The sequence below is a fragment of the Nothobranchius furzeri genome, chromosome 9 (genome assembly GCF_043380555.1).
Source record: "Nothobranchius furzeri strain GRZ-AD chromosome 9, NfurGRZ-RIMD1, whole genome shotgun sequence".
In the NCBI taxonomy this organism is placed as follows: domain Eukaryota; kingdom Metazoa; phylum Chordata; class Actinopteri; order Cyprinodontiformes; family Nothobranchiidae; genus Nothobranchius; species Nothobranchius furzeri.
Genome location: NC_091749.1, coordinates 33,841,670 through 33,863,864, shown reverse-complemented (window position 1 = coordinate 33,863,864; position 22,195 = coordinate 33,841,670). Strand labels below are relative to the sequence as shown.

At 40.7% G+C, this 22,195-nt stretch overlaps 1 protein-coding gene across 3 annotated transcripts in view; it reads right to left on the bottom strand.

Annotated features, from left to right (window-relative positions):
• The window catches only part of ush2a (Usher syndrome 2A (autosomal recessive, mild)), a 380,755-nt gene that overhangs the window by 340,403 nt on the left and 18,157 nt on the right, over positions 1 to 22,195 (bottom strand). For all 3 annotated transcript variants that reach the window (XM_070554793.1, XM_070554794.1, XM_070554795.1), the window contains exon 6: positions 13,587 to 13,722. In XM_070554793.1, coding sequence (XP_070410894.1) covers positions 13,587 to 13,722 — 136 coding nt within the window. The remainder of the gene's footprint in view (positions 1 to 13,586; positions 13,723 to 22,195) is intronic.

The window sequence follows — 22,195 nt, the reverse complement described above, 5'->3', positions numbered from 1 at the left end:
AAGCAGAAGAAAAATCCATTTCAAAACTCCTAGCGTGTGGTCGGGCAGAGTCCATGATTGTTGGGACTGTATTTAAGAGAGTCAGACTTGCATCCTCTACACCTCGTTTTGCCCTGTAGGCAAATTGGAGAAGGTCCAGCTTCCCAGACAGTGTGTGTGACATGAAATCACACACAACTCTCTCCATGAATTTGCACTGCACAGATGTAAGGGCCACTGGTCTGGTCTTTTGGATTAGCCTTTTTAGGAACTGGAATGATGTAGGATTTCTTCCACAGACTGGGAACAAAACTAAAGTTCAAAAGAAGCTGAAACAGTCTGGTGATGACTGCACCCAGCTGTACAGCGCAGCCTCGCAGCACCCGGTCCCTGAGCCTGTCTGGGCAAGGGACCTTGTATGGGTTGACTTTCTGTAAAAGGGAAATCACCAGTTTTTCATCAACACTCAGGTCTTGATTGCTGCTCTGACTGTTCCAGTTTTGGTTTCCTATTGATATATTTTGGTTGTATCTGCAGAAGAAAATGTTTACATCTTCTGCTAATAGACCAGGGTTTGTGCAGCATATCGCGGCTGGTTTAGTGGCGTGGCCCATCATGATATTTGGTCCTCGCCACGCCTCCTTTACATTCCCAGATGTTAGTTTCTTCTCAACTTTTTTCCTGTAGTTGTTCTTTGCAAGGGCAGACTGCCTCCTGAACTCCCTCTCCAGTTCTCTCACCTTCTGCTTGTCCCCCTGGAGAAAGGCTCTCTTCTTCTGGGTTAGGCACAATTTCATTTCTTTTGTCACCCATTTTTTTTATTATTGGGGTAAATGGAGATTGTTCTGGTGGGAGTTACAGAGTTCTCACAAAATAAAATATATGAAGTTAGCACGTCTGTCATTCAGATCATCACCACAGTCATTAAAAACAAGTCCCAGTCTGTGTGTTCAAAGCGAACTCTGAGTGTGTCGGTTACTTCATTAATCCAAACTGTGATTGTCTTTGTTATTGTCTCTCCTGTTTTTAGTTGGGATCTGTACTTAGGAAGCAGAAAAATTACGTTATGGTCTGATCTACCAAGAGGGAGGCGGGACTTTGATACATATGCATTTGGAATATTTCCATAGCATAGGTCAAACATTTTATCCATTCTAGTGAGATTGGTGACATATTGTTCAAGATCAGGAAGATGTGACGCCAAGTCACAGCTGTTAAAATCCCCTAAGAGAAACACCGGCTATGCTCCAGTCTGATTGCCAGCTCTGTGATAGCTGTCGGCTATTTTTTCTGCCGCCAAGTTAAAATCCGGTCCTGGGACATATGCTAAAATCACAGTCAGTTGAGAAAACTGTCGAGGTAAATAGTGTGGTATGAAAAATATTCTCATCAGTTCATAGTGCTTACAGCTCTCAGTCTCTCTCACTGTAAAATTTGTGGCCCACTTACTGTTGACAGCCATACAGAGTCCACCCCCGATCAATTTCCTGGTTCTCGCTGCATCCCTGTCTGAATGGATGATGCTGAAGCTGTCTAGTTGCAGTTCTGTGTCCTCGGTAAGCCAGGTCTCGGTGCAGCAGAGGAGGCTGATCTGTCGATAGTCCTGATAAAACTTTAGGAGGCTTGAAAGTTCCTCTATTTAATTCTGGAGGGATCTCACGTTTGACAGCGCGATTACCGGTAGCGGTAGCCGGCTGCCTCTCCTCCTCAGCCTTTTCCTTATTCCTTTTCTGGATCCTCTTTTCCTCCGGATACATTTCTACTCATGATTACCTAGTATCTGTCAAGGAATATTGTCATATAGTGCGTTTGTTGATGTTGGATGCTGGCGGCCGAGCTCCAACAGGTGGCTCAGTGAATATGTGAGTCTACCTGTGTTAAGCTAGGCGGACACTGTGTGACTTTTTCACTGGTAGCACTCAGCTTCAGCTCAAACTGTACGACTTCCTCGCAGGGCAGATCTCACGAGCCATGCGCTCACACTGTAAGACCCAGTTCTCGGATGCGACCTGACTGCTCACACTGTACGTCTGGTAGCAACACGTCGGACCTAACTTTTTTGTCTTGTTTTGCCTGTTGTCCTTCGGGAGTGCTGCAGAAGGACACACAGGGATTTATGGGGGTTGGATGAGGAAAACTAAATAAAGAAAGTAAATCTGTGTTTTGATCAGTTTAATTTGACACGAACACGACAAAAACGCTTTCTTGACAATCCTGTCATTGTGTGTTAAAGATGTGTAGAAATAAAAACGAACAACGTGTGATATTTAGGAAAATAGCGGGAGAACGGTGCTGATGCATGACTGCGCATGCGCCGTGAGTGGTTCTGGCACTTTTTAGGTCGCAGCCGCCCGCTGCGCCGCTTCAACCCTCACGGGGAACGAGTAAAATATCAAACACTCCAGAAGTCCATGCGAGCTCACGATTGCTGATCGGTAGCTGGTCACGTGGTGTTAATCGCCTCTCATAACCCCCTGTTTACTACACAATGTTCAGCACAAAACTCATCCCAATCTTGTGGATGAGTGGAAAATCGGCCCAAAAAAGTGAAAAAGTCACAAAGTGTACGCCCAGCTTCAGTAAGGTGTGGCAGTGCTGGCAAACCAATTCTATTTACTGGCCATAGAAATGTCAGCATAAGCCAAATTGTAAGCAGGTAAAATACTGTCATTGATATCTGTCCATTGAAGCAGTCCATTCCCCCCAGTATCACTCTCCATGAAAAACCATGAAAAAAATAAAATAAATAAAAAAATAAAATGCACACACACTCAGAGCCGTGTTAGAAGTCGCCCTGAAACAAGTTTTCTTTTTGTTTCTTTTCAAGAAGAAATGGAACTTTTCACTTTCCTTTGAGGGCTCTTGAGATTTATTTGATTGTTGATTTCAGCCACCTGAATCCGTCCAGACACACTGGACATTTAAAGGTGGGACTGTGTTAAAAGCTTCTCTTTTTACTGCTTCTACTTGCATTTTCCAATAAACAGGTTGCCCTCCAAAAACAGACCCAGATAGAATCAATACATCTGATCAGTATTTACATAATTATTCTTCTGATCAGAATTCCAGTCATTTCCCTATGGGTTCAACAATCACCAACTCTCACACATGCATGCTAACACACACACACACACACACACACACTCTCTCTCTCTGCCCCCAGCCAATCACTTTCATTGATCAGCCTCTCTTATGTGATCTTCAGCTGATCAGACGCTACCTGCTGTGAACTAAGGATCAATGGCTGATAAACGAGAAGAAAAACACTCGTTTATCACTCTAGAGATGAACAGATATTTTTTCCTCTCAATTTCTCTGCTATTGACTCTAAAAAGGCCTGAAGGCACCACTAATCAATCACTGATATGTAGTTGAAACAGGATGAAGGCCAGAAGGAAAACAAAGGTGAAGTAGTCATTGACACCATATTAAGATGGACAAATATGATAAAATAGCAGCATTTTTCTTCTGTAAAGCAATAAAATATACATGCATACTGTGTGTGTGTGTGTGTGTGTGTGTGTGTGTGTGTGTGTGTGTGTGTGTGTGTGTGTGTGTGTGTGTGTGTGTGCGCACGCACAAACATATATACATGTGGATTTATACACATATACAGTATATATGTGTATACATAATCTCAATCTCTCAGTTACTTAGTTATATTATTTTAGGCTTAATGTATAAAAAGCAAAACCAGTAATCCACAGGTTTTATATCAATGATCTGTCTGTTACTTGTACTAGATTCACCAAGTCTTTCCATAAGGCTAACAGACACTTAAACCTTTCTTTTCAGCAAATATCGCTCATTTTGCTGCATTATCATAATTGAAGCATAATGTGGTTTAATGCAAACAAAACTAACACTTTAAATACCACATATGATGAACACATATACTGTGTGATAAGACCAATCTTCCTGTAAAATGCTACATAGGTGAATGACTGTGATGCAACTCTGTTTATGAAAACTACTGAACTTCTGGCTGTCATGATCCACCCCAGCCTCCCTGACTGTGTCTCTCCTGCCTTGATTACCCTTATTGTTCTCACCTGTCCCTCATTACTCTGCCCATGTGTTCCTGATTCCCTTGTGTGTGTATATATATATATATATATATATATATATATATATATATATATATATATATATATATATATATATATATACCTCCCTCCTTGTTGCTGTCTTTGTCGGATCATTGTCGTTTTGTGCATATTCGTTTGTCCTCTCGCTCCCAGTCTACAATTAAACTATTTTTACTTTATCTGTGCCTGTTCATCTGCCTCTGGAACCCTCCACCACACTTGGTCCACCATCTCCACCCCCAGAACATGACACTGGCAGGATGTATTAATCAGAAAAGTGTACCTAAAAATTAAACATTTATTGCTAATAGTTAGTTTAATTTTCTAATACTTAATTATATTGTCACACAGCAATAATGAACAGGCACTTAACATCTGTAGTACTAATGCATTCTACTAGAAAGCAGAAGTTGTGTATGGAACTGGGCACAGCAAGTATAAGGAGAAAGAAATAATCTTCTTAAAGAGATAGAGGCTTTAGAAATAGGGATGCAACGATACCCCTTTTTTCCAAACCGATACGATACTGATACTTGGATCTGAGTACTCGGCGATACCAAGCCCCCACAATGCGGGACAGAAATTGAGGCAAACGCGGAAATGAAATAAATTGCTCATCCGCTGGGGGCTGGTGTCAGAAGCGAGCAAATCCTCATTGACTCCCATGTTAAAAATACCAATTTCATAGCAGAAATAAACATGTTCACAGCCTGGTATCAAAACATGTTTTTGGTTTAAATGATCTAGTTTACACTCATGACAACTCTGAGGGGGGTGATTTTTTTCTCACTCTTCTGTTTAAGTGTATTAAAAGCCTAAAATTCTGTAAAATTAATGAACATCCGACCCACGTGACCACAGAGCTAGCTCCGTGGAAAGGCCTCAGTAGAGCCTCGGTCTGGCCTGGAAACTGTTCGGTCATTTTCAGTCTCTCAACTTAGACCATTAGCTGTGCCATTTGTGCGTTCTTTTTTGGATATTTTTTGTGCAATTGTTGGACAAAATGACTTGCTGTGGCATTAATTGCACTAAAAATAGAGCATCCAAGGAGTCTCCACTTCATTTTTTTCAGTAAGTAAATTTATATTTATGTATTTTAGGTCACTGCCGAGCTGAGCTTGGATTTTAACATGTACTGTTTAACCACGAAATTTAAATGTAATAGGGTAAAACTCAGTGCATTTAATATAATGCTGCACTTTAGAAAATGGGTTGAAATATAACATGCTGGTGGAACTGGGTTCCGACTATCGGCTTGTGGAGCTCTCGGGAGACCTCTGTGTTCCACCCGGTTTTACCCAGCGGTCAGCCCGGCGTATCTCTGACTCAGAAGCTCTGGTGTTGTGCACAGTTAACTATGGCTGTAGCTAGGTTGCTACGTCCGTTAGCTTAGCTCCCACCTCCGCGTTAGCTTTGGGTTAGCATTGTCATGTTCTGTGTCCCTTTGTTCCCCAGCCCCTCCAGTTCCCACTCCAGGTTTTCCTCTTGTGTCCCATTATTATCCCCAGCCCTCTGTAGACTTCCCTCAGGTGTCTTTCTAATCATTCCCCATTCCTAATCAATCTTTATTTAGTCCTCCTTATCCGTCTAGTTATTAGTTGTTTATTTTTGGCCCTCAGTCTTTAGGTTTAGTTTTGTGTTTTATAGTTTTAGGTTTATCTGCCCTCCTCTGGTTCTGTTCCCCATTTAGATAATTGTATTCACCTGCTTTCCCTCCAGCCCTCACTCCACACACCTGCTGCCTGTTTCCCTAATTGCTCCTCTCTGTTTATAAAAACCTTGTCTTGCCACTCTGTCTTGTTGGTCCATTGTTGTTGTCAGCGTGTTTTGTCCCCTCGTGTAAAATCTGAGACTCCTGCCTGTTTTTGTGACTCCTGAACGTGTTCCTGTTTTCTGGATACCTGGCTTGACTTCCTGTCCGTCGTTTTTTTGGATAAAGACTTCCAAATAAAGGATTCTACCCTTTTTTCAATTACTCCTGCCTCATGTCGTCTGGTGCTCTGCATATTGGGTCCTACTCCTCCTAATCTGAACGTGACAAGCTTCAGGTTAGCTTGTAGCTAGTTCGACCGGGTGTCATCAGTTGATCCCAGCCTTACAGCCCCCACCCTCAGCTCCACCTCTCTTCCATTTTGTGGAATTGTCTGGGCTTGACAGAACCTGTGACACGGTCAAAATGGTGGTGGTGGCCACCTCCCATTTCTCTTCAAAAATATGTTATTGGAGTCTATGGAAACCCATTGTCCATATATGTATATGTCGATGGTCGATACCGATACTTCTACCACACAAAAAAATGAAATGAACTGGAATATAGGTTTTATTTTCTTCTCTGCTTTCAATAGGAAAAAACTGTGAGGTAGATAAAAAAATAAATTAAATTAATAGAAATTATCACAAAACTAAAATATTAAGTAAAAAGTAATGACAAGTTACAGTGAAGCCACTTTCAGGCAACTGCATTGGTATCGGTTAACTTTTACCAATACCGAGGATGGTGCCATATCGGTATCGACCCAATACAATACCAGTATCTGTATCGGTGCATCTCTATTTAGAAATGATCACATCTGCTCCAGATCTGAAGAATAGCCATCACTCTAAGCAGTGCCTGTATCTGCAAACATTCAATAACATGTTAAGGAAAGCCTTTTTTCACTTTTCTACATGTCCATTATTCAGTGGTAATAATCATTCTGACAAAGACTGGCTTTGAGAATAATGCCTGTCATGCCACTAAATTCTTCTAGAGTTACAGTTTTCATATGTAAACAGTTTAAGCTGCACTGGGTTATTGAGGATGGGAACAAATAAAAAATACATTCCTAAATAGAAAGAACATACAAATAAAAAAATCAGCTTTTTGCTCTGATGATAAGTCAGAGCTAGAGCTAAATAGTTTAATTTTGTTACGTTTGATCAGCACTCAGAATAAAATAATTCATCAGATAACCACTTAACCCTTTAAGAGCGGTGGGGGCGCCGGCGCTCCCATTTGCATATCTGTGTTCAAGTGCTTGTAGAACTGAAACTATATAAGATAGAACTTTTTTTTTTTTTTGCTTATTAAAGGGCTGGTCCAAATAGCTGAGCTGCTTAACAGCTAATCTAACCTGTTAAAGCAGGAAAAGCACTGAAACAATCTGGATAGCAGCTTTCTAAGACACGGCCACCTACCCTGGGCTTAAGTTACAGTCTGCTGCAGAGAAAGTTATAAAAATACCCCATGAGAAAATTATTCTGTAATATTTTCATTTATGTTACACAATCACAAACATCCCACTAAAATTGCCCTGATTTCATTATTTACTGATACCAGCTTTCTCTTGGTCGTAGGTGATCCTTTGGTGGTGTCGTCAGGATCAGGAGCTTCCAGAAGAATGTGCCTTTGAATGACTCTTTCCTTCTCTAAACAGTTATTTGTTATATTAATTAAATCAATCTCAATTTTTATATGTCCTGTTATTGTTCATGTCCATAAATATTTAAACACGCTTGAAATCAAAATGAGCTTTTAACAGTGAGGTGCTAGTTTAATTCATCACAATAGCGCTAGTGAAACGTGCAACAGTGTGTTAATTCAATTAATGTAATTTATAAATATCCATTAAAATATAAAAACTGGAATCAAAATGAGACATTTGGCAGCACAAAAAACACAATATTTATTATAATTGTAGGCAGACAGGAGACAGCTGATGGAGGTTCTCAGTCATTGAAGGATGGCTGAAGGTTTTCCAGTGTAACAGACGCTGTCTGTTTTATGGCCACTGGGTGCTCTCAGCATCCTTACCTGCTCTCCTGGCTCTATCTGAGCCAGGTGTAACTGATTTCAATCAGTGAGGCTCCCTGTTAAAAGGGAGCATCAGGTGATATACAGCGGGGGAAGTTCAGGAGAGAACAGGCAGTAGTGTTTGCTCTTCTCTTTTCCCTCCTCGTCCAGATGTTAAAGTCTCGTTTTGGTTACCTGTGTGGTATTGGTAAATTCTTCCTAGTTTCTAGAGCTCGTTAGTGTTTATTTGGCATTCTCGTTAAAGAGATCTAGCTCACCCCTCTGGTGGAGTTTTTTGTGTTAACCCTGCTTTTTCCTTACCCGGTTTAAACCCCGGCACTTTGTGTTTATTACTATGTAGTGATCTGTAGTTTGTATATTTATACACTGTAATTAGATCTAAATATTATAATCAGAAGTGGTTGTTTTTATCATCAGGGAGTTTACTTAAACACTCTGTATTGACTGAGATACAAGAAAAGAGAGAGTTGGGATCGTTTAAGAATCTTTAATTTCTATAATTATAAATTCTTACAATCTACCAGGACTAACTCCGTGATGGATGCATATGGATTTGGATGTTTCATGTTGGTGTGTGTGTGTGTGTGTGTTGTTCAGAATCTCTAGGCTGACGTAGCGAATCTGGTTGTTATGACTAGGCTACCACGAGGCTTCAGAAGCTGATGACATGAGCCGCCATTTTGCCGCAACCACGTACCGTCTGGAGCCTCCCGTGTTAGATCAGGAAATGCCAGGTCCTCGGACCTTCGGATGTACTGGAGCTGGTGAAGCAGCGGTCGCAGCACGACAAAGCCCGTCTTCGGATCGACTCCCGGTATCAGTGGCAGGCGTCAGTGAGTTAGCTCTTATTTTGAAGGAACGTCGTCTTGTTGTTCAAACGACGGAAATCTCCAGCTTGACAGTTCTCAGTTTAAAGTAGGAAAGTGCAGCTGGCCAGTCTGCAACTTTCTTAATGATGACGATGGAATCCTCTGGATCTCCAACTGAACAGAACTGAGGTTAAAATGGAACTGACTATAAAATGACGTTGCCTTGTTTTATATCTCCTAGTTGTTTACAAATCTTAGTAAACCGGATTGGACAACTTCATTAAACAACCCAGATTCTCTCTACGACAGACGAAAGTTCTGATTGGTTGAAAACAATGTGTCATGTGTTTCCATGTCAATGCAGATCAGTCTGTCTGGTGCAGTCCTGTTTATTCTTTAAACACATAACTCATGACATCTTTATTTCACAGATCATTCACCTGATTATTAATGATCAACAAATGCTCTGATTAGCTTTATCACGAATAAAGTACTTTGATTAATTAATGGAAAGCGTTCTTCTTCTCTTCTTCTGTCTCTTCTCCTGGAATGTAAACATACTGAAACCAGCATCCGACCTTGGCGATGTTACTGTGTGAAGGGGCAGCTGTTAAGGGCAGACAATAGGATCTTAATAACGCTACAACTATCATTAACTTTAAACCCCAGTTTTGGATGACTTTTATGTGTTTGTGACCTTTTATCCTTTTCCTGCATAAAGCAGCGCCCCTTTTAGTTAAATAAACTCCTTTAAGAGAGAGAATCTTGGTTTGTTTCTGTTCACAACCACCTTTCTTTACGCCCTCTAACCAACATCATCTCCTAGTCGAGCTGGGGGCCGTAAAAGAAGTGGGGGCTACACATTTATTACCCGGGGTTTACATTCTATTCTGTGTTGTTTTTAGGACTAACCTTGTTTTCCTCTCTTGGAGGTGGAGCGGACGTCGCCATGGCATCCTTTGACTTGCGGGCTTTTGTGGAGGCTCCTTCGCGCCGGCTGCTGGGGAGCTGTAGAAAAGCCGACCTACAGGAAGTAGCCACACCCACTTCAGCCTGATTGTCCCGAAACAGCTGACAAAAGACGCTCTACGGAAGTTCGTGTTGGAATATTTGGAGGAACAGGAGATCCTTCCGCCTCCTTCTGAGACTGGCTCACACCCTTCGTCACCACCGGTGACTCCGGAGGGAGAGGATAAAATCAGACAACCGGAAGAGTCCTCTTCAGGCTCACTGTCACCAGGTCAGAGTCCTTCTACTTCTCCACACACTAGAACTCGCCTGAAGCTCCGTCTCGCTCGTCTGCGCATCGAGGCGGATGAACGCGCTCTAGAACGGAAGCTACGTCACGAGTTGGACTTGAAAAGACTGGATGCCAAAACCCAGCTTAAAATGCTCGATCTCGAGCTACGGAATAAGAAGCCCGTTCCTGCCGCTGCTTGGACTTGCTCTCAGGAGCCCGATGGCTCGGACGCCTCCCAGGCGGGATTTCGTCCAGATCCAGTAGCTCCTGCCAGTTCGCCGTTGAAGACCCCACCTTTCGACATCAGCAAATGTATCACGCTGCTGCCCCAGTTCCAGGAGACAGAAGTGGACGGCTACTTCCTAGCTTTTGAGCGGATCGCTGTGATGCTCCAGTGGCCTCGCGAGGTTTGGTCTCTGCTCTTGACTTGCAAGTTAAAAAGTAAGGCCCTTCAAGTGGTATCCGCTCTGTCTCCAACAGATGGCGCTAATTATGACAAGGTGAAATCCTCTGTGCTCATGGCCTACAAACTTGTTCCTGAAGCCTACAGGCAACAGTTTAGATTTGAAAAACCTCAGTTAAACCAGTCTTATGTTGCGTATGCCCACTCAAAATCAGGCCCTGTCCACACGTAGCTGGGGATCTGCCAAAACGTAGATATTTTTCTACGTTTTGGCCTGTCATCCACACGAAAACGGATCTTTTTAAAAACTCCGGCCAAAGTGAAGATCTGCGGGGGAAGTACTGCCGCCTACAGGTCTGGCATGTCTTAACAACATATTTATCCGGGTACGTGTGGACAGAGTTTTTTTTTTTTAAACGCGGTGGTGTGGATGCAAGTTTTTGGAGGGGCGGATATTAGTTTTTTAAAAACCCCGGCTACGTGTGGACTAGGCCTCAGTGTTGTTTGAGAAATGGTGTGCTGCTTCCCATATCTCCTCGCTAGCCGAACTGAAAGAGCTAATTTTGATAGAGGAGTTCAAACGACATCTTCCTGAGAGACTGGTTCACTATTTAAATGAACAAAAGGTTACTTACTTCTCCGAGGCTGCTTTAATGGCCGACAAATTCTCTCTAACTCACAGCGTCCGAGAGATTCGTTCCGAACCAAACAGAGGAATCAGACCCAGTGTTAAACCATCTCCTAATCATGAGAATCCTGAGTGTTTCTATTGCCATAAACGCGGTCATGTTATCCGTGACTGCTACGCATTAAAACTGAAGATCCGTAGATCCGGAAATTCTCTAAATAAGAATAGAACAGAAATAGCTTTTTGTTTGGAAGCTAACTCAGAAAAGCCAAACCCCTGCTATCAGCCATTTCTATCAGAGGGTCGTGTGTCTCTTCTGGGTTCTGAAACCAAAACCAAAGTAGTCATTCTGAGAGATACGGGAGCTTCCCAAACTTTAAGAGAAGCGTGTTGTCCTTTTCTGAAAGCAGCCAAGCCAGCTATTCAGTGTTGCTTCAAGGTATTGAGATGGGAGCTATCTCTGCTGAAATGCACTCTATTAAACTGTCCTGTCCTTTAGTCTTGGGTGATTTTGTGGTTGGGGTGTTGGAGGAACTCCCAACTAAAGGAGTTGACTTAATTTTAGGGAATGACGCTGCTGGAGGCTTAGTCGTGCCTCTGCCTGAACTCATAGTGGAGCCAGAAGTTCATGCTAGTGCTAGCCCTTTCCCTGCCTGTGCGTAGACTCGAGCGCAAGCTAAAAAGGATCCAGATATAACCCTCTGTGGTTCTGTTTTGTACCCTTTTTTGTCCGATGAAAACTCCGCTTTAGATGCTGCTGTTTTTATGAAACCCCCGGTTTCTGTGAACTTTCCATTAAGCTACGATGCTTTAGTAGCAGCTCAGAGAGCAGATAAAACTCTCCAGCCTTATTTTTCTCTCGCGGCTGGTGACGCTAAGCCCTCAAAAGGCATAGCCACTTATAAACTAGAGAACGAGGTTCTGCTCCGATGTTGGGCCCAACCCTCTGCTGAAGGCGCCGATTGGGGAAAAATAAAACAGATAGTTGTGCCTGAAAAGTTCCGTTCCCACATTTTATCATTAGCTCATGAGAGTGAATGGTCTGGCCATTTAGGAATAAACAAAACGTATGATGACATATTGCGCCATTTCTTTTGGCCAAGATTAAAGAAAGAAGTCTGACTTTTGTAGAAGCTGCCCAACGTGTCAAACTGTAGGTAACCCAAATCAGACCATTCGGCCGGCCCCTTTACATCCTACTCCTGTGATAAAAAACCCCTTTGTTCACATAGTTATTGATTGTGTGGGACCTCTACCGCCCTCTCGAACAGGAAAAAATATCTCCTAACCATCATCTGTTCAGCTACTCGTTTTCCTGAAGCCGTGCCACTGTCTTCCATCACCACAGCTAATGTTATTAAAGCCCTGACCGGTTTCTTTTCTGTGTTTGGGTTACCTAGATCCATTCAGTCTGATCAGGGCTCCAATTTTACTTCACGCATTTTTGCTCAGGTGGCTAAGACTTTACATATCCAGCACCTGAAGTCCTCCAGTTATCACCCTGAAAACCAGGGAGTTGTTGAAAGGTGGCATCAAACTCTAAAAACTATGCTGAGAAAATATTGTCACACCACCGGACGATCCTGGAAAAACGGACTTCCATTTGTCTTATTTGCCGCCAGAGATGCAGTTCAGGAGTCTACTGGATTCAGTCCCCACTGGCTCGTGTTCAGTCACACTCCTCGGGGGCCCCTAAAGGCTCTAAAAGAAAAAGTGTTCCTCTATATGTGGTCACCTTCAAATCTAGATTGAGAAAATCTAATCTCTTTGCTCAACAGCACCTCCGAGACGCAAAACAAAAAATGAAAAGAACATTTGATAAAAAAGCTGTAACTAGAACTTTGCAACCAGGGGACAAGGTCTTGCTTCTAAGACCTGTTGTTGGATCTTCGTTAGCTCCAAAATTCGAAGGCCCTTTTGAGATTCACTCTAGACTTTTTTGCAATAACACGTTTAGTCAAACACATCCTACACACATCACACACCCACTACAAACTCCCAACACACTCACACACCACTACGAATGTTTTAAAGAATCACGGATCTGCCAAATGGTACACCCTTCCTCCTCTAAGTGGTTGACGCCATTACAGTGCCGGGTTACGTTTCTGTTTGTTTCCTCACGTATATATTCATGAAATATTCTTTATTATTCTTTTTATTATTAGTGAGAGAAAAGGAAAACGATATAGTACTGAAAAATTTGCTACAAATATTCAACATTATTATAAATGTATCTCAGAAATGGAAGCACTTCAAATAAATTTGTTGTTGTTTGAAAAGATTGTGTGTATAAGGGCATTTCTGTATAATAAAAAATGTGTAAAAACAAAATACGGTTTTCAATTTCTGTATGGATAATTGCATTTTTAGTAAAATATTAAGTTGCTATGACATTTTACATTTCTATTATTAAGATTTATAATGTAAGGGTTGTATTGATGTATAGCCAGTTGAAATACTCCAAAAAATGGCACCACAGCATGTAAAGATGTAAATATAAGTTCTGGTGGGTCTTAAAGGGTTAAAAAGAGTAATAAAACAGGAAAATGGGCTAGAAATTAATTAGAAACACTAACTGGTCACTACTCAAGACCATGAAGCTAAACAGCCGCTCCCAGTCAAAAAAACATAAAACATCCTTACCATTAGCGCCAAGTCCCACCCACATGGTGGCATCTTCGCCGACATCACTGAGTGCGTTGGTCAGGTGTTTTGTATCAAATGGTGTCCCATCCTCCTCAAGGCCATCCAGGAAAAGACTCGCACGTCGATCATAGATCTGAAATGTCAACTAGAGGTCAAACTAATTTCTGAAGACTTAGACATATTCAAGTTTATACAGAGTGTCTATTACCTATAGAAGGAAATCACAATTTTATTGAGTAAAAATCTGTGTTGGAGGAGATGGAGGGCATGATGCAGATGTAAAATTTTAGAAGCATCCAAGAAAATAAAATGCAATTCCTCTTCTGATTTTTCTTCCTTTTGCAAAAATTGTATGCAAAGTCCATGTGTACGTGTGTGTTTGTGTGTGTGTGTGTGTGTGTGTGTGTGTGTGTGTGTGTGTGTGTGTGTGTGTGTGTGTGCGTGCGTGCGTGCGTGCGTGCGTGTGTGTGTGTGTGTGTGTGTGTGTGTGTGACAACATGTGAATTATACATTTGGCTAATCTTCCAGCTCATTTCCCCAGCAGCAGAAAGAGCCTCAGGCTAAACTGCATCAGCTGCAAATTAGCTTTCTGTTTGACCAAAAATATCCTCTCCACTCCTTTCCCCTTTTTTTCCTTTGCCTTCGTCTCCTGATCGGCTCCATGAATATTAAAAACTGCGTGGCTGACAACACTGTCAAAGCAGGAGAAGTTCCCTTTCACATCAAACCCAGGACAAAAGAAAGATACTTCCATGAGAAGGACCCCCACCCCCACAGACACCCACCACCCACCACCCCCACCCAAAAGAAGAAAAAAAAACTTTAATGTATCCAGCCCAGACGATTGCTTCACTGAAACGTCCACATCCTGTGTTTTGGAAACATTCTGATAAACGTGACCTTCCCTGTTTTACTAGATACTCCTCTTTTCTGTTTCATTTCACTCGTCTGCTTTTGTCCACCTTGCTTTGTCCTTTCTTCTCAGGTCAGGTCATTTCCTCTGTTTTTACATTTTCTAAAATCTAGTATTGTTTCTCATAACATATCTTTTTTCTTTTTTACTTTCACTCCTCCCTCAGTTGACATCTTCCTCCTCTCATCTCAGTTCTCGTATTCCTCCCTCATGTTTATCTTGCCCTGTCGCTCTCACTTGTTGTCAGCTCTTTAGGGGGAGTTAAAAAGGTGTGAGGAGGGAAATAAGTCCAAGTCAAAAAACGCCTTTAGGGGATGAAGGCAGGCCCAGACAAGTGTCTGCCTCTCAGAGGATAGTTAAGACGCCCTGACAGACACTTTCATGATGGCTGATTGAAGACTGGCAACCGGATAAGCGCACAAGAAAGAGTGCAGGAGTGAATACAGAAAAAGCAAAGAGAAAAAGAGACGGGGGAGAGAAAGAAAAGTCAGAACAGAAAGCGAGTTGGAAGAACTCTCTTTAGGAATCTCTACGCCAGAGCCGCGTGGCTCTCAGGGAGATGTGAGGGACTTGTCAGGGTTGATGTAAATGAATCCTGAAGCGCTTCATCTTCCTTAGCCACAACGCACCCTTTTGAAACTACCCTTTGTTAGCTTTCACAAACACTTTCTCTCCATTTTACTTTAATTTTTTTCAGATCTGTTTAGTATTTCCAGCTACTTTCTTTTCTTACCTGTGGCTTTTGGTGAGTTCACTCTGAGAATGTGGAAAATTGAAGAGTTTAACGACTAGACCAGGGGTCGGCATCTCGTGGCTCTGGAGCCGCATGCGGCCCTTTGTGCTTGTAAAATAATGAATGAATATTTTATTAAGATGTAATTATTTTACTGCATTCATCTTTTATCTGTATACCAATTATAAATGTAAAGATTATTATAAATCATGAAACTATATCTAGCTTTGCTGCTGGTGAGAAATTGTGAACGGTTTTCGTACACAAGTGCCCAAAATGTCTGTAAATGTTTACAAAGGTTCTAGTTTCCTCCTGACTATCAAGTTTCTCTGAAATCTCTTGGCTTTTAAAATGGTTCACTGAATTATTTCAAGCAAAAATTCCTTAAAACATAGCCAAGAGAGTTGTGACATTAGGTTTGAGATTAAATTTATATGAAAGTGCAAGAAACGTCTGCCAATTTCAGGGAGGGTTAGGTATTAAATAGCAAATAAAAGTAGTATTTAGAGCCATTTGTGGCCAAATATGTCCCAAAAATGTCATGACTTTCACACAAATGGTCAGATTTGTGTGGAATTATATTATAGGGCCCACGAGACCAGGCCACAACCTGCTGCAAAAGTGTCACACACCCGAAAACTGGAGCATTTTGTCACATTTTATTATTTCATTAGTTGCCAAAAGTTGCCACCCAGTGAGAGACTGGTCTAAAGTATTTGATATGGCTTCATAAAATGTTAACTTTCTCCATTATCCTTCATGAGTTTTTTAGCCCAAAACTTACAAACAGGAGGAAAAACCACCATTATTTTATCAGTACTTGAAAACAAGTTTTGAAAATGCCAGAGTTTTACCTTGATCATAAAAATAAAATGCATCAGAGCATAATTTTATTTGTCTTCAGCAATAGTGGTTCTTCTTTTGCTTTGTCACTTACAGACTCAGTGCTTTGTTTTGAGCATTCTGCCATATTCAAACAATTTACTGTTCAAAACTCACCTACTGGCAGCAGCACTACTGAAGCCTTTCTAAAAGCCCAAAGAAACCCTGAGTGGAAAGCTTTTAGAGTGGCATTTTGACTAAAGCTCTTCTCAGTTTTCACTTTCCTGCCAAGCTGTGGCTCGGCACATAACGGTGACAGCAGTGTGTCTACGGTTGTAGCATTGGGCCAGAAGAGAAAAGGGTGGTAAAGAAACAAGCATGTGTAAGGTAAACATGTAATAAACACACTTTTAAATAGTTTTAAAGTGTTTGTTGCAGAAATATGGAAATAGGCCGATGGTAAACTTGACCATTACAAGGACACTAAGGATTATTATGATTGTAGACTTTAAAATGCTTTTAGAACCAATAAAAAATCCATTAAAATGAACATGAATGTAAATATACACAAATTACACATATCCTATTAATAGTAATAATAATAATAATAATAATAATAATAATGTTATTTATGAACGTAAAAGGATTTAGTGGTCGGATTCATAAGAAAAAGTGGAGCATTTTTGAGAGAACTTTATTTAATGTTAACATCTTTAAAAAGTAACATTGTGCCCATTTTAGCATTAAAAGGCTTTTATTAAGAAAATTCAGAAACAGCAAAAGCATTTTGGTATTTAATGAGCTCAGTTTAAAGCTGCATCCGCATAATGTTCTAAGAAAATGTTTCAGATGTTTAAAATCTGATTTTTGTCACCTAATTTTGGCCAATCCCGAAACACAGACAGTAATTCATACACACAAGGTTACAGCTAGTTTAAAGCGTTAGTTTGTCACAATTTTATTTTTCTTAATGTCTTCGTGCATTTTCCTTCAGCATGCATGTTTCTTGATAATATATGCATTTGGAAACAATTCCTACCTTTAGATTTCATCCTGGCATTATTCGAGAAATATAATTTAAGTTTTGAATGTATGATGTCATTTCCTGTCATGTTTACAGATGTTACTGTACATTTGTAAATATTGTGCAGAATCATCAATTACATTAAAATTGCAAATTCTACCAGAAAAATTGCGATTTATAATTGTACTCAAATTGCCCCGCCCTAATTCTATCAACAAAAAAAAATCTTAAAGTCCCAGATCTTTCTTTTCTCCACATGAAAATAAATTATATAAAGCGATCTTTGCCTTATGAGTCAACAAGACAGACGTGTCCCCTTCACTCTCTCCCTCTGGTGATTGCCCTAGTGTTATTCACACCCAAAGCCTCTCCCATCCTCTGAAGTCGCCTCCCCCTTACCTTAACCCACAATGAACTGTTAGCAGCTCTGATGTACAGCCAATATTCCCTCAATCATATTAACACAACTGCAGTGTGTAAAGAAAGAGATAGAAAGAGGGTGAGAAATGGGGGGAGGGAGCGAGAGATAAGGAGAGAGCGACACTACGGGAAGGAGACATTTGTTCTACTCATCTCAGTGCTAAAAGACACAATTACCTCTCACAGCATATTATCCATGTTTTATACCAGCCCAGGGCCCGTGCCTTCGCCTTGCCACGCTCAGCCCATGTAAGGCCCATATTTTAACACTAGCTATGACAGTTTATTTAAGAAAAGGAAATTGTCCCCTGGGAGATGGAGAGGGAGAGAGGTACAGCAGAGGGTGAGGAAAATGAGAGAGAAAGAAGGAAGGACAAAGAAGGTGGAGGTATGGGGGTGGGCAACGAAAAAAGGCAAGGGGATGGATAAGGTAGTGAGGAAGGAAGAGAAAAAAGAGAAGGGAAAATGTATTTCTGGGCAAAAACAACATAGAAGAAGTATATATTTAATATGTGGAGGAGCCATACATCAAAGCAAGCTTGAAAAATTCTACTTAAAATATCAAAAAGGATAAATAAATGAAGAAAACGTGCAGACATGTGCCACCTGCCAAACTACAAGGTTAAACATCTGATTTGCGTCATCCTGCTGATTTATATTCACGTGATTTATTGTCTTTAGGAGGCCTCCACTTATAAACGGATATGGATTCTCTTTTTTCCCTTTGTGTGTGTATCTCACATGACTAATAACTGTTTAATACATTCTTCTGAATAAACTCAGAATAAAAACCGTGAGATCTTCATTAAATCAGCCCCCGGGGCAAAAGATAAGCAGAGCCGTTAGCTCTAAATGGATCTGGATTGGAATATAAAATTTAACATCTTCTTTAGCATAAATAACGTTAGAAGCATCAAATAAACACAAACTCTGTGAATCCCAAACCCTCGTAGTGCCTTTGCTGCGTACCTTTAAAGCTTTAGTATGTCAAGTATCCAGCAGAAATAAAACTCCTGACCCTGACTGTGTTAGTTTCCCTTCTCTCATGATTAATCGGGAACACGCCGCACAGAGGCGTCAAAAATAAATTAATAAACAAATGTATGGGGAGTTATTCAGTGGGCACTCGCACAAAACCCTTCCCTCCCTTCCCCTCTCACTATGTAATGGATGCCAGTGTCATGCCCTTTCGCCTGTGCTGCCAGCAGGCAGAGAGCTGCCATAGAGGAATCCACCACACCCCTACATCACAACCTTGCTTCACCTTCACACACATGCACATAACTATGCATATGCTTACACAGATGCAGTGTATGGACAGGATCAGCTTGGATTAGTTGGAATTTGAGTCAGATACTGAAGAAAAAGTAAATGAATTATGAGTAGCATGCACTTTGATGTTGCTGAAACACATTTAAAGGTGAGGAAAACTGAAAAAAACCATTTTAATTATTATTTTTCAATATAATTGGGTCACTCTGAGTTTTTTTTATGCAGGCTGAACATCAAAACAGCCTTCTACACCTATGTTCTGCATTAGCTTCTGATAGGAAATAGGCTGAAATGCTAGGATTTGAAAATCCTCACATATCTATGTCACACTGTAAATTTGAATTCATGGCCTTGGCACGCCCCCACCCACAGGAAGGCTTTTTTCTTTTTATTTTTGCAGCAAGGAGAGGGAGTGGAGAGTGTCTTGGTGATGGTGACTTTGCAACATAGCAAAACGTGTTCTGTTAGCCAATCAGAAGTGAGCTGTGTGCATATCATTAATAATAATGAGCAACCCTGCTAATTTCAGCCCACCTCTGCACCAGCAAACATCTGCATGTCAGAACAGGAGCATCATAGCCTTTTTAATGACTCACAAGGATTTGATTTACACAAGAGAACAATGCAAATGTACTGAATAAACAAGTAAACCACACCTTTAATATGGCTGAAAACTCAGAAAATTCAAACAAGAAAGTATGAGATTTAATTTTTACAGGCCTTACAAGCTAACAGCTAGTCCAAATGAGGCACAGACCAAAGTGTTGTCTTAAAACTGATCTTCCAGATCGGTGAGTTGTTAAAAAATGCACTCTGAAGCCCTTGTTAATATGTTTAATTGCATAAAGGAAAGAGTGTGTGTGTGTGTGTGTGTGTGTGTGTGTGTGTGTGTGTGTGTGTGTGTGTGTGTGTGTGTGTGTGTGTGTGTGTGTGTGTGTGTGTGTGCATGCACGTGTTAAACATTCATGTTGACACGTTGGGCTGTCGTGTGACTGGTTGCTCTTATCGCTGCCTCTTCCATTAATGTTGATTTACCCAGGCACTAATAGACAACCCCTCCTGATGTCCTACAGGCACAAAGTCAATCTCTGGTACTCTAAAATAAAGCACAACACAATTAATTTAAACCCTTTTAGTCTTTTGTTTCTGGGTTTTCAAAAACTATTTTCTCTCATTATGTTAAGGCCTGACTTCTAAAAATACACTTGATGATAAAGTTAGCTTTGAATTTTCCTCACTTGTTTAAAAATGTTCTCAAAGCACAAAACATTTAAGACCTAAAGACAAAACCATACCCAAATGCATCTCTATCATCAGATTCAAATCTAATGTGTGGTACAGAGGAAGCAACAGCAACTTGTTAACACATTTAGCAAAGCCACACTAAGGGATGAGTCCTGTGCTGAATAAGTTCATAACATTTAACTACACTCAGTCTTCTCCCTCACTTTCTCCATGTCTCCCCCTTCGTCGGTGCATCCCTCCTCTCTCCCTCAGGCTGCATTTTCCTCCGTTGTCTTATCTGATTATGGTAACGATGTAGAGAACAACTACCTAGGGAGGAGCAGCATCCCTACAGCACCTTGCTTCTGGCACCATGTCTGTGTGTGTGTGTGTGTGTGTGTGTGTGTGTGTGTGTGTGTGTGTGTGTGTGTGTGTGTGTGTGTGAGTGTGTGTGTGTGTGTGTGCGCGTATGTGTGTAAATTGCTCCTGGCACTTGGAAACTGGCATTCCTTTTGACTGTCTTTTTTTTTCTTTTATGTGTTTTGATCTGTGCAAACTGACAGATGACTGGTGTGTGTGCGTGTGTGTCTACTCTATATGTGGTTATTCCTAAATTACCAAGCTTCTTTGCATAATGCCTGTATTACGGCTGACAGACTGCTACAAATAACCGCTGAACTGTGGGTTTATGTCGTTCTGTTCGTGTGACAGACTGTGTAGCTATGTGTGTGCGCGCAGGAGAACATGAGCGTGTGAATGCTGTTTAAGTGTCAAAGATGATTATGTTCCTCTTCTGAATGGTCAGAGCAGATCACATTACCATACAAAATGACAGACTGATTCACAAGAACAAGCAAACACACAAAGTCTCAAAACACCTCCCAGCTACACGGTTGTAGCATACTAGTAGCACAGCTTTACAGTTTTCCATGCCTAAACTGGCATGTACAACATGCACACAGACATATGACAACACTGTGCCAGAAGGGATCCTGTGTACTGTATACACACCAACAACCAACTGAGTCATCAGTGCCACTGTGTTTATGCTACAAGTTGGATTGCCAAATTTCTGCACCCGTCAACATCCATCAGTAAAGTGTAGAGCAAACTTATAGGCTCTGTTGCTGCTTTGTGTCATTTTTTAGAAGATTTCCTTGTTTTTTGTTTTAAAAAAAACATGCAGTTATACAAGGTTTAAAGACAAAAAGCTACCAACAATATTTCTCTAAAAAGGTCAAATGCAAAAATATCAAAATTTGAAGTTTAAATATAAACTCTCATTAAAATCATGTTCTCTCCAGTCTCGTCTCACTCTCGTGAAATCAATATCGTGTCTTGTCTTGTAAGTTTTATGTATCCTTACACTCCTAGTTACAAGTGTCTAAAATGATGAGCCTGGCCATGGTGACAGTATTTTCTCTCAGTGGTATCTTTGGTGTTGTTCTTGGATGATGAAAGGCAGAGTTTGTCCTGTGGAGTAATCTGTAAATTGAGCCTCCTCAATGGAAAAAACAACAACAACAAAAAACACAGACAGGCCTCAAAACTTGCTCCACTTGACTCGCGGACATTTCAGAGTGATGAGGGCTGATGAAAGCCTTTAAGTGTTTGTACCCAGCCTTTTTGGCCTTTTAGTAGCCTAGAATTCCACAAAAAAACATTTCCAGTAGAAAATATTGTGATATAATATCGTATCTGTTAAAACAAACCTACATTTCGCTCACTCCTCCCTTTGTGTTAACTCTTTCTCTCCAGAATACTAAATGTTATCAGATAAGCACATGAATGCATGTTACTTCAACCATAACAGTCTATGATTTACAGCCAACCAAGAAGCTCTTTTGAAATATTGATATTCTGATAAATGACATGGCAATAAGTACAATTTTGTTTTTTACGCTAATTTCTAATAGGAAAGAAAAAAAAGAAGGGAAGTGAACAAAAATAAAGACTTATAGATTAAAATATGTAATTACATTTCTGTGCCCTTTTGCTAAGGTAGTTTATTTCATTATAAATGTATAAAAAAAGGATGATTTGATACGTGTAGTAAACTATAAATTGTATTAGGGCCTCTTGAGAAAACATGTATATAAGTTTTAAGTTTAAGTCAAAATGTTGAGGAAAAAAGTTAAGATACAGATTTTAAATGTTTGAAATGTTTTTTTTTTTTGAAAAATAAAGTTATTTTGGAA